This window comes from Sparus aurata, chromosome 18, assembly GCF_900880675.1.
Source record: "Sparus aurata chromosome 18, fSpaAur1.1, whole genome shotgun sequence".
In the NCBI taxonomy this organism is placed as follows: Eukaryota; Metazoa; Chordata; class Actinopteri; order Spariformes; family Sparidae; genus Sparus; species Sparus aurata.
Genome location: NC_044204.1, coordinates 10,515,932 through 10,529,066, shown reverse-complemented (window position 1 = coordinate 10,529,066; position 13,135 = coordinate 10,515,932). Strand labels below are relative to the sequence as shown.

The following is a 13,135-nucleotide window of genomic DNA, read 5'->3' as shown; positions in this document are numbered from 1 at the left end:
CCCAAAATTGCTCCTGATGAGCAGTTGGCGCCTTGCATGGCAGCCTCCGTCATCAGTGTATGAATGTGTGTGTGAATGTGGCATGTGTTGTACAGCGCTTTGAGCTGTCGTTAGACTGGAAAAGCGCTATAAAAATGCAGACCATTTTCCATTTACTCAACGTACTCGCTGCGGCAGAGCATAGCGCTCTGCCTGGCGGGTAAGTTTCCCTTTGGGCAGGGGTCGGCAACCCGCGGCTCCAGAGCCGCATGCGGCTCTTTGATCCCTCTGATGGGGCTCAGCTTTTGAAAATAATTAATGAGTATTTAATTAAAATGTACGGTATTTTATTTTAGTTTGTTCATTTTCAAAATGTAATTCTGTGAAGATTATAGCGATCTTGTAACATCTAAATAAAACGTGTTAAAATATTTTTGTCGCTCTTAATACACGTCAAAACCTCCAATGTGCGACACCCGCCAGTGTGCGGTTTCTTGAACTTTTCGACCCCAGGTAGGCCAACTATGGAGAATTCAAAGAAAAGTGTCTGAAGAAAACAGGACGTTCAATGCTACGTGGGCAGATTCATTTGCTTTCACTGCTGACGAGACTGGTTTACCAGTGTGCTTAATATGTAATGAGAAACTAGCTAACAACAAAAAGTCAAATGTCGCAAGACATTTCCAGAAAAAACATGCAGCCTTTGCTCAAAAATATCCGGATGGAGATGAGAGAAAAAAAGCAGTTTTGGAACTGATGCGGAAGGCTGATCTGAGCAAAAATCACTTCAAGAAGTGGATGAAGTCAGCAAATTCAAGTACAAATGCTAGTTTTGTTGCCGCTCAGGAAATAGTCAGGCACGGGAAGCCGTTCACAGATGGAGAATATATAAAAGAATCTTTCATTAAGATTTCAGAACATCTATTCACGGACTTTAAAAACAAGAGTGAAACTGTGCAGAAAATCAGGGATATGCCCCTCTCTGCAAAGACTGTCAAAGACAGAACCATAAAAATGGCAGAAGACATCACCAGACAGCAAATTAAAGACATCAATTCAGCTGTGGCTTACTCAATTGCCTGTGATGTATCTAAAGACAAAGGTGATATTGAACAAATAGCGCTGTTCTGCCGGTATGTAAACTCTGCTGGGCCACAGGAAGAAATGATTGAGTTGATACCACTAAAAGGCCAAACACGGGGGGGAGGACGTCTGTGAGGCTGTCTTGAATTTTTTAAGAGCCAAAGGAGTAAACACCACCCACCTGGTGTCAGTGGCTACAGACGGGGCACCGAGTATGACAGGAGCGCACAAGGGCTTTGTGGCTTTAGTGCAGAAGTCGCTGGACAGAAAGTTGCTGACATTTCACTGCATCCTGCACCAAGAGACACTTTGTGCTCAAACATTTCCTCCGGAATGCACAGAAGTAATAAATGTTGTCATTCAGATTGTCAATAAAATAATGGCGAAAGGTTTAAATCACCGTCAGTTCCGTTCGTTCCTGGACGAACTGGAAAGCACGTATTCTGATCTCCTGCTGCACAACAGAGTCCAGTGGCTGTCCAGAGGCGAGGTGCTAAACGCTTTGCCGTGTGTCTGGAAGAAGTGAAAACCTTCCTGGGCAGCAAAGGGCTCACATTTCCTGAGCTGGAACAGCCGGAGTGGCTGGAAAAGCTACACTTCTTGGTAGACATGACAGTGCACCTGAACACAGCTCTTCAGGGTAAAGGACGCACAGCCCTGCACATGTTGGAGGAGGTTTTGGCATTCGAGCGCAAGTTGACAGTGCTTGCCAGAGATTTACAGAAAGGTACACTGTCACACTTCCCCAGTTTGAGAGAGTTCAAAGAAGTTCACATGATGAATTTGGAGTATTTACATTCTGCAGTCATCGCAATGCAAACATCGTTTGGGAAATGATTCAGTGAGTTCAGAGAGGAAAAAACCACATTATCCTTCCCTGTCACTCCCCTAAGCCTCGATCCATCCCTGTTGAATATGACAGCATATCCAGGTGTGAGTCCACCTGATCTTGAGATGGAACTGGCTGACATAGCCGGCAAAGACATGTGGGTGTCCAAGTTCAAGCGCTTGACAGCCGACCTTGAAGATGTTTCACGTCAAAAGGCCGTTCTTGCTCTGAATCACAAATGGCGTGATATTGAAAACCTCCCCAAACCAGACAAACTTGTGTTTGAAACTTGGAATGCTATCCCCGAAATTTATGTGAACATGAAAAAGTATGCACTTGGAGTCCTGTCGATCTTTGGATCCACATATGTATGTGAGCAGGTGTTCTCCAACATGAACTTTATTAAAAACAAACATCGAACACGTCTCACAGATGACGGCTTACAATCCTGTGTGAAGATGAAGGTAACGGCATACAGCCCCGATGTGCAGACGCTGTGCGCTGAGGCTCAGGAGCAGAAATCATATTGACAAAGTATGATAAATATTTTAATTGCCTATTTTGCATATATTCATATTTATTCATTGTTCAGTGAAATAGACATTTTATTATTCAGGTTGACAGCTGACTGCATGGCGCCAGTGAAAGGATGACGGCACACAGAGAGAGGACAGCATTTTTGGTTTGCTGCCAGTGGATAATTTAAGTTCAGCGTTTTTTTTTCATTACTACAAGAAGGACTCAAATAGACATTGAGTATTTTACTTAACCTTCAACCCAACGTCTTTTTTTCAGAGTTAAAAATGTTTTGTTGCATGCAGAAATGTTATTTCATTTTCTCTGCAGTCGTTCATTGATTTCATAAATGTAACACATTATAGTTTGTTTATACATAGCACAAAGGCAAAAAAAACCCCGCTATATGCAGTGTTATTTCATTTTAAATTTCAAAAGGGTTTTGTGGCTCCCAGTGTTTTCTTTACTGTGTGAAACGGGTCCAAATGGCTCTTTGAGTGGTAAAGGTTGCAGACCCCTGCCTTTGGGCCATAGTAGCACTCTGGTGTGTGTTGGTGCCGGTGAAGCTGTAGTCCGCAAGGTGTGTGGACCCCCGATTGGCTGTGTGTTTGTACTTTCCAGGTGACCTCCGCTCCAGGGCGCTGACTGGGAGGAGCCGCTGAGGTACCTGAAGCCCCTAAGGAGAGATGGCAGAGCTCCGCCACCACCTCCGAGCCGCCCCTGTATCCGGTCTGGCTGGCACAAATGGAGTCGCTTAATTATGAATGGACTATTTTAACAAATGCAGCTTCCATTTTAAGAACTCGGTTTTAAAACCTTTCAAGGTTTTAATGTTCTGTCTCTTTTATGAAATATCTTTTAATAAATTGTGTGGTGCACCGGCATAAATTGTCTTTGTCCTCTCCTTCACCTGGTCGCTGTCAGTGTGCTCTCCCCCGATAAAATTCACCAGAACCTGTTTTCCCTCTAAAAAAAACCTTTTTACTCTCAATAGTTATCTCCACTTCTCATTTCCTTACACATGCAGATAACTTTTGTCCTATTGACCGAACCATCTGGCAGTTGTTTTGAAAGTGAATTTGCTGTTCATAAGTCCTTAATCCATTTCCTTTCACTTTCGCTTTTCAGTCCACCGTGCTTTTCCACGCCAACCCTGCTTCTTATTCTTCTGCCACCCTCTGGATCAAGACAACAGGTGCCACTGACGGTCGTAAATCAAACAATGCATGATCCTTTTTTTTTTTTAATACCAAGCGTTAATCGCGCGTTAAAAATATTAACGGCGTTAAAAGGATGTTGCGTTAACGCGCGATTAACACGTTAACTTTGACAGCCCTTGTAAAAACATCTAACAATCATTTTCATTATTCATGATTTGAGTTCTTACCTTCAGTATTAACTTTTTTAATTTGAATATTTCTTGCTTTGTTAAAACCTCCTCCCCACAGCTCTTCCTGGTGAGCGGCCTGTCTGAACTAATAAATAATTGTAGGTCGGGAAAGAACTCTCCTACATTAGGCAGCCTGGCTCCTTTAGTTTGTTCCAGGAAGGCTTTGATTTTCTCCGGAGAGTAGTCACACTGAGAGTCCAGCTGAGTCAGGAGAAAATCACTCTCTGACTCTGTGGACATCTGTGAACTAATTTTCTTTACTTTACTGTTCATTTTTTCAGATTCAATGTTCTTTCTTTTCTGAGACATTTTGAGGAGATCGTCATCTGACATATCCTCCTCCATCATTTGTTGAATCATGTCACTCTGCTCAGTCATACTTGTTATGGCTTCAATGTTTGCCTCAGAAGACACTTCAGAAACTAGATCCCCCGCAACCATGGGGACCGGCGCCGCGTGAGGATCCCCCGCGACGGACGGCCCCACCGGAGCAGAAAGAACCGGCCTCGCGGCAACAATTTATTTAAGTTGACATTAAACATATAACATACATACACCCAAAACTAAAGTTAAAGTTGTAGAGAAAATAAAATAGGCTATTACTTAGAAAAGAAAATCACAATGAGCCAGCATCCACATCAATATGCAAACAATAAAAACAAAAAAACTAACAAGAATAATACTGTTAGTAGTAGGTAGTAAGGAACCTTTCAAATGTAACACAAGCCCATCAGGACCAACACAATAAACCAGCATACAATAAAAATGCAACAATGAAAACAAACCAACAATAAAATCAATATTTTTAAGGAACCATACAGAACTATATAACACAATCACACCACTTTGTGATGATTATCAGTATCATCTGAGTCTTGTGTTTGAAGCAGATCTACCCTAAGCCCCTCCTCAAAATTTCTGCTTCCTTGCCAGCATATGAGAGCTGCTTGTCAATCTCTGGTGCTGAAGGCGGCAGTGCTGCTTCCTGTTCTGCGGCTCCAAAATACTTCAGAATTGCTCCTGCAAAGACGAAACTCTTCAGGTTACCAAGCAAAACAGATCCTAAACAAATATTCATACTATATAATTGAGTCATGCTACACTAATGGAGAAATTCATAATCTGTTTTTATTTTAAACTGTGCAATATACAGCACAGTGTCCCTTTAAAGCATGCACCCAATTTCAAAGTTGTCACTTTTAAGCAGTTTCAAAGAGTTAAAAAACAAAGATAAATGACTGATGAGCACTATGTGATATTGAAGGAATATCTTAGTTTATATTTCACAGAGTATTACAAAGTGAACTACTTGCTTAACTGATGATTGGGTCTTAACTTATATTCTGTGGGCAGAACTAACGGTCCTATATAGTATAGTTCACTTTAAATGAACTTTAATTTATGTTATTATGATTCTTTTGAATAAAACAAAGTAATACAAAAAAAACATAACTAAACTATAGGAATGTAGGCAACTGTGTTTAAATTATATTGTCACAATAAATATTCTGATAAATGTGGAAAAGACACAACTAGCTCAGCAGAGTTAACAATAATCCCCTCAGATCAATAATCCACTGACACAATAGTCCATAATCATCCACAGTAGGCCTTATGCATTAGGGTTGTTTAGCACACTTCACATTAGAGACCTACAAACTGAGGAAACACTAAAATTGATAAATTAATCATAAAAACAATCCTAAAGTGATGTTATGTGACAATATTGAAGAGCAGAGGAGGTCTATGACGGACCAGCAGCTCCACTGGTTGAGGATCCAGCAGACATGACAGATATCTGCCTAACACACACACCCTCCCTCACAAATATAATGCCAACAACCTGGACCTTCTGTGATTCACCAAAACGGGTTTCACTTCAGTCAATCAGTGTTATGGCCTTCACGCGTGAGATACATTTTATTTTAGCCCTCTACTAAAGCAAACACTTAAGCTAGCTAAATAAATCGGCATTTTAGCTAGCCCCTCCAACCCACATAACGAAAAAAAAAAACCCTTACCTTTATCCAGCGAGTGTTTTTCTTCATCTAGTTTCTTCTTTGTTCTGCGCCAGATGAATACGCTAGTTTGGTCGCCATGCCGTGATTGACCTGAACTTACGGCTCGGCGCAATTCCCTGCCCCCTCCTAGTTTAGTAGTACTGGTCGTCATAGCAACGCGGCGTGGTAGACACCAGATCTGACCAATCAGCGGGCCAGGTGTCTCGTCCTTTTCACATCTTTTCCTTCGGGTCATTCCTCAGGTATTGCAGCTGACCTTGCAACTTGAGGGGGCCCCCTAGTGGCGCGGGGGGCCCTATGCACCCGCATAATCCGCTTAAGGCAAGAAACGGCTCAGTGTTTCTCTCTTTCAGGATCATATACACCTGTCTCCTGTGACACACAACATGCTTTAGTTTAGGAGATTTACACCCCAGCGAAACCATCCTAATTGGTGACACAAGTTGTCCGTATCTTGACAGCTCCTTCCCCAGCAATTCATTTTTGATGAACGGGGGGCGTTTGATATCATAATTGTTGTGGCTGGGTTAACGAGAGGGGAGACGGGAGTGAAAGTGTCTCGGATAACTACTCCCCTCTCCACCACCTCGCCAACCTTAGCCGTACTGTCTAAAAACAATACCCGAGGCAGACCTCACACTGTCACACCCGACCACCTCTACGACAGCCAGCCCGGCCTCCTCCACTGAGCACTGCATCGCGGGGAAAAGCTTAATCGCATGTCTGCGATAAATAAAAACTCATTCAACACTCACACCGAACACTCACACCGAAAAAAAAAAAAGAAAATAGTGAGAGAGAGAGAGAGAGAGAGTCAAAATGCACCATCATACTTGGCATGCATGTCCCTCACACCCTAAGCCCCAACAGAGGCCTGACTGACCTGGCAGCAGGTGAACTCTCCAGTATATGCGCAGACACTGCTCCTCCTTGCGGAAGCCGCGCTGACACTTGCAGGATGACAGAGAGGGGTGTTTGGTAAGCAACGCGTCCTGTCCCTCCAGGCACTCAGCAGCCACCTTATCCCCGAGCGGGGACATCTCAGCATTGGCCGCACACAGATCTAGGCCTCGGTACAGCGCCTCACACCCGGACTCAGCGGAGCATACCCGGTGAGCTTTGACACAGTCAGTCGGGGAGGGAGTGAAGGAGAAGATGGATTTTGTGGATGGCAACACACCTAAGAGAGGACAAAAGAGAGAAAGATATGGCGTTAAGGTCAGATATATAGCATCACTGTTGTATGAGCTCCTAACATACTGGTTTTAGTGAATGTAGTAACCAGGTACAAAAGCAGAAAGCCTCATACCATAGGGAACCTAACACTTCATCAACAAGCAACACATCTAGACAGCAATGTGTTAAAGGGGAATTCCAGTATTTCTAAACCTCGGGCCCATATACATACAAAGTCTGAAAATTGGTCCAGCTGATCGCCTCAGCTGGAAACGGCAGCAATGTCTGCTACATCATCCTTTTGAGGCAACTTGTTACCAAAGACAGTCAAGTCTCCCTCAGAAAGTTTGTCAAAATCAGTTCAATATTCATCTTTGACTTTCGAGATACATTTTTTTCTGGCAGCCCCTCCAAGTTTACTCTGATTCATGTTTCCACCGTCGTCTTCCTCACCTCAACAACAGATTCTCCTTGAATGAGAGTTGTGTTTCTGGTATCAAAACAGATCTTCTCGTTCAACAAAAAGGACTCGTTTCAGTAATGTTGTCAGACTCTTAGAATAACAACTTCAGCCTGTCAGAGACAAAAACAAGCACATTTAGTGGACATAACTTTGATGGTGGGAGTTGCCCCACAGGATTATGTTGCACACATTGCAGCCATGTTGCAGCTCCCAGCTGAGGTGATTCCAAAACTTTTGGTAACAATAGATCAATTACACACCAACACATGTAAATCTGAGGCCCAGGTTTAAAGATACTGGAATTCCCTGTTAAGCCTTGATCCCACCAGAGAGTGGTGTAAAGTGTTAATCTGTGTGTCTCTACATTCGGTAATGGAGGGACTATATTCGCAGGGATATATATAGAACTGCTGTAGCTGCAGGTGTAAATGCTTATTTGCTAACCTCTGCTTCGAGGTGTGTCACCAAAGGAGGTTCTTTTATTCATCCCTCTTGGCAAACAGCATAGGCACATCAGTATCACCAAAAAAGAACCCCAGGTAGCCAAAATGGCGCCTATTTATAGAGAGACAGCGAGATCCTCCCAGTGGCACTGGCAGGTAGTGACACCGCAGTGGCAGTCAGCGGCAACCTGTGGCCTGTCCGTGGCATTTCCTGGCACCCGCTCAGTGTCCAGAAACGCCTCCCTTGACTCGCTGCCAATAAGGGCGGGGCAACATTTCCTGGGATTACCCGTGTTTGTTGTTACGACAATCACTTCCGCCATGGAGTCATGATGATTTCAAAATAAAAGCATAAGGGGAAAATCCACTGCTTGTTTACTTATTTTAGTGTACAACGTTTTGCACAATTTCTCTCTGTTTTGTACTTCTTGATATTATCTAAATATATATTAATATCTGTTTCATAGCGTAAATGTGAATGTAAAATAGTGTACATATTGTACTATTCTTAATCTTATATTTAATATTTCCCTGTGTTTATATTATTCTTATCCTTTCTTATCTTAAGCAGCGACACAGTGACAATAGACACTGCCAGTGTTGGAAATATTCCTAATATGAAATACAATTTCAAAAATATATTAATTAACAGTTGCTATGCAGTTCCACAACATGCCATGGAATGCCACAGAATGCCGGAGCCTGCCACAGCCTGCCACAACATGCCACAGAATGCCACTACATGCCACAGAATGCCACTACATGCCACAACATGCCACTACATGCCACAGAATGCCACTACATGCCACAGAATGCCACAGCCTGCCACAGAATACCACAACATGCCACAGAATGCCAGAGCCTGCCACAACATGCCACAGAATGCCACTACATGCCACATAATGCCACAGCCTGCCACAGAATGCCACAACATGCCACAGAATGCCAGAGCCTGCCACAACATGCCACAGAATGCCACTACATGCCACAGAATGGGGGTTGAACTTTAAGTGCGTGTGAATGTATTTTTATAGTTATACCCTTTGGATCAAATGCAGTTGTTTTTATGAAGCAGATCTACAACAGACAGATTTTCTTTTAAAGGTATTTACAGACAATATAAATTGGGCAAATGAGAGTGAGAGTGTGGATTCTCAAAATGTAGCTACATATTTAAAAATATGAGCAAATACATTAAGTTAAAAGCCATGTTAAAGGAGAACTTCGGTCGATTTAAACATGCAGCTTCATTGCTCAAGCTACCCTTGACTTGCGAGTACCGAAGACGCGAACAAATTTGGTCCAGCCATTACAGAGCTCCGTGAACGGAGATGTAGCATTGAACGCTAACTGCATGGGGTCAGAACTTCACGCTGTGTTTTAAGCATCTTAACATGCTCCACATCTCACACCAGAAGTTATGCAACATCAGCAGACACCTTAGCACACAGCACTGTAGCGTGTATGACTCAAACTGAATAAAAAAGTAGTTAAAATAGTGTGTTTGTGCAAGCAGCTACTTACCTGTTTGTTGACATCCGTGTGTTCCGGTAGCTAGACCAAACTAGTCAATCCGTCGAGCGTGCACTTACTCCCTCACTGGCGGAGACGGAAACGTATTCCAGCATTTTCGTGTGTATGTTCATAATGTACATGTCCATGTTACAACCTGTCATGAGCCATGAGCCTTACAATAGCCTGTTAAGCCTGTTAAGTGCACACTCGCTGGATACGCTAGTTTGGTCTAGCTACCGGAAGACGCGGATGTCGACAAACAGGTAAGTAGCTCCTTGCACAAACACACTATTTTAACTACTTTTTTATTCATTTTGAGTCATACACGCTACAGTGCTGTGTGCTAAGGTGTCTGCTGATGTTGCATAACTTCTGGTGTGAGATGTGGAGCATGTTAAGATGCTTAAAACACAGCGTGAAGTTCTGACCCCATGCAGTTAGCGTTCAATGCTACATCTCCGTTCACGGAGCTCTGTAATGGCTGGACCAAATTTGTTCGCGTCTTTGGTACTCGCAAGTCAAGGGTAGCTTGAGCAATGAAGCTGCATGTTTAAATCGATCGAAGTTCTCCTTTAACGCTGAATGTCATTTACTGTGTTTAGTAATACTCTGATGCAAGGAATCTCCTTACACCTACAATAAACAACTAGGCTAATTACACTCATCATACCACTACTAATATAAGGAGAAGCTGATAAACAAGATTAATACATGTTTTGCATTTAATAGTATTATTAATGATAATACAGATGATATTCAATGAACATAAAGAGGAAAATAGCACTTGAAACAACATGGTATTCAACAGTACGTTATGTAGGTTGGAGGAAGTCCAGCTTTTACAAAGACACCTTGTGGCAGGCTGTGGCATTCTGTGACATGTTGTGGCATTCTGTGGCGGGCTCTGGCATTCTGTGGCATGTTGTGGCATTCTGTGGCATTCTGTGGCAGGCTGTGGCATTCTGTGGCAGGCTGTGGCATTCTGTGGCAGGCTGTGGCATGTTGTGGCAGGCTGTGGCATTCTGTGGCATTCTGTGGCAGGCTGTGGCATGTTGTGGCATTCTGTGGCATTCTGTGGCAGGCTGTGGCATGTTGTGGCATTCTGTGGCATTCTGTGGCATTCTGTGGCAGGCTGTGGCATTCTGCGGCAGGCTGTGGCATGTTGTGGCATTCTGTGGCATGTTGTGGCATTCTGTGGCATTCTGTGGCAGGCTGTGGAATGTTGTTGCATTCTGTGGCATGTTGTGGCATTCTGTGGCATGTTGCGGCAGGCTCTGGCATTCTGTGGCATGTTGTGGCATTCTGTGGCATGTAGTGGCATGTTGTGGCATTCTGTGGCAGGCTGTGGCATTCTGTGGCAGGCTGTGGCATGTTGTGGCAGGCTGTGGCATTCTGTGGCATTCTGTGGCAGGCTGTGGCATGTTGTGGCATTCTGTGGCATGTAGTGGCATTCTGTGGCATGTTGTGGCAGGCTCTGGCAGGCTCCGGCATTCTGTGGCATTCCATGGCATGTTGTGGAACTGCATAGCAACTGTTAATTAATATATTTTTGAAATTGTATTTCATATTAGGGAATATTTCCAACACTGGCAGTGTCTATTGTCACTGTGTCGCTGCTTAAGATAAGAAAGGATAAGAATAATATAAACACAGGGAAATATTAAATATAAGATTAAGATTAGTACAATATGTACACTATTTTACATTCACATTTACGCTATGAAACAGATATTAATATATATTTAGATAATATCAAGAAGTACAAAACAGAGAGAAATTGTGCAAAACGTTGTACACTAAAATAAGTAAACAAGCAGCGGATTTTCCCTTTATGCTTTTATTTTGAAATCATCATGACTCCATGGCGGAAGTGATTGTCGTAACAACAAACACGGGTTATCCCAGGAAATGTTGCCCCGCCCTTATTGGCAGCGAGTCAAGGGAGGCGTTTCTGGACACCGAGAGGGTGCCAGGAAATGCCACGGACAGGCCACGGACAGGCCACAGGCTGCCGCTGACTGCCACTGACTGCCACTGCGGTGCCACTACCTGCCAGTGCCACTGGGAGGATCTCGGTGCTGCTGGATTTATAGGGTGTCAACCAGTTACCCTGAAAGAGTCCATTCCCTGGGATTCACTGCCTAAAACATGTTTAACCCACCATTGTTTTTATTTCTGTATCTACACCCTATCATCTGTGACCTATATACATCCTAGTCTACATCCACTAACAGAGAAAATACACAAATACACTTCATATTACCTCCACTAAAATACAATGCACACATTTACCATCCCCACACCAATTTACACTTGGCTGCCCCCGGAACTATATAAGCGGCGTCCGTTTCCTGGGGAAGGCTTTTGCCTGCACACCCTGAAAACAAAAGACTGGTGAGTACACAACACTCTTGATTTATTCACTGCACACACCCATGGAGCAACACAATACCCATCCTTAGCTTAGCTACTTGATTAAGCAATTAACACATTTCATATGCACATTTAACCCCATGTCCCTCCGCTTCAGGTCGAGCTTGTAGCGAACCACAGCAAGACAATGGTGAAGCTTACTGATGTTTTCAAAGAAGCCTTTATTTATGCTCAGCCGTCATCCTTATTTGAACATAAATCTCCTTTTCCTTTCATTCGTATCCGTTCTTCTTTCAACACCGTAAGAGCTAAAGGACAGATAAATTAAATAAAATGAGCTCTTATAAAATAAAATAAAATTAACCTTTGTAAATTATTCTTACCAAAATATGCCTTGTGATAATATATTTGAGACTTAATCAACATTTCACATGAGATAATGACAATAAAACGTTTGCCACAAACACATATACAGATTCAAAGACTATCATTAGCTCAACATCACCACCATGAGGCCAAACATATATACACACTACACAGAGGCTAACATTAGCATGGCTATTAGCGTATGACAATTAGCATTTTTGCCACATTAAATCGAACAAATTACACATGGCTGGACATAAAAACATATTGTTTACACAATACCTTGTTCCCAATTCCAGCTGGGTGCTTAAACATATGATGTAGAACCCTTTTAGGAGCAGAGTTATCATGCCTTACTGCACCGTTTGCCGTCTGCTCAGAAAAACGAAAGAAAACCACGATAGGGGAGCTTGTTACTTCCGCTGCCTGATCGCCAAAATAAAAGCACAGGAAGTGAATCTCCTTTTCCCAGAAATGTCATTTTTAGAGTTACTTACAGAGCTGTGTGGCCCACACAGCACCCACCAGCAAAAACCAAGACCCAACAAAAGACAACGAACATGGTGACAAACATTCAATAAATATGATAAACATATCAATACAAATGAACAAAAAGCAATGTGTTAAAATGTATTGTGCAAATCTCCAATAAAGTGCTGTTGCTCTTCTTAAAGTGTCTGTGCAATTATTAAAGTGCTTCTGTAGTCACACTCAGTCTAAAGTGCGTGGTGCCATGCGTGCAAAACTGGTGACGATGTGCTCTTCGTCACAATCCCTAACTCGGCTTCCAATGGCATATAAACTCTTCATTGGTTATTAAAGGAGAACTTCGGTCGATTTAAACATGCAGCTTCATTGCTCAAGCTACCCTTGACTTGCGAGTACCGAAGACGCGAACAAATTTGGTCCAGCCATTACAGAGTTCCGTGAACGGAGATGTAGCATTGAACGCTAACTGCATGGGGTCAGAACTTCACGCTG

General features: G+C 43.0%; 1 protein-coding gene across 2 annotated transcripts in view; it reads right to left on the bottom strand.

Annotated features, from left to right (window-relative positions):
- gfra3 (GDNF family receptor alpha 3) overlaps positions 1 to 13,135 on the bottom strand; it is a 63,116-nt gene that overhangs the window by 34,504 nt on the left and 15,477 nt on the right. For both annotated transcript variants that reach the window (XM_030395531.1, XM_030395532.1), the window contains exon 2: positions 6,702 to 6,998. In XM_030395531.1, the coding sequence (XP_030251391.1) occupies positions 6,702 to 6,998 (297 nt within the window). The remainder of the gene's footprint in view (positions 1 to 6,701; positions 6,999 to 13,135) is intronic.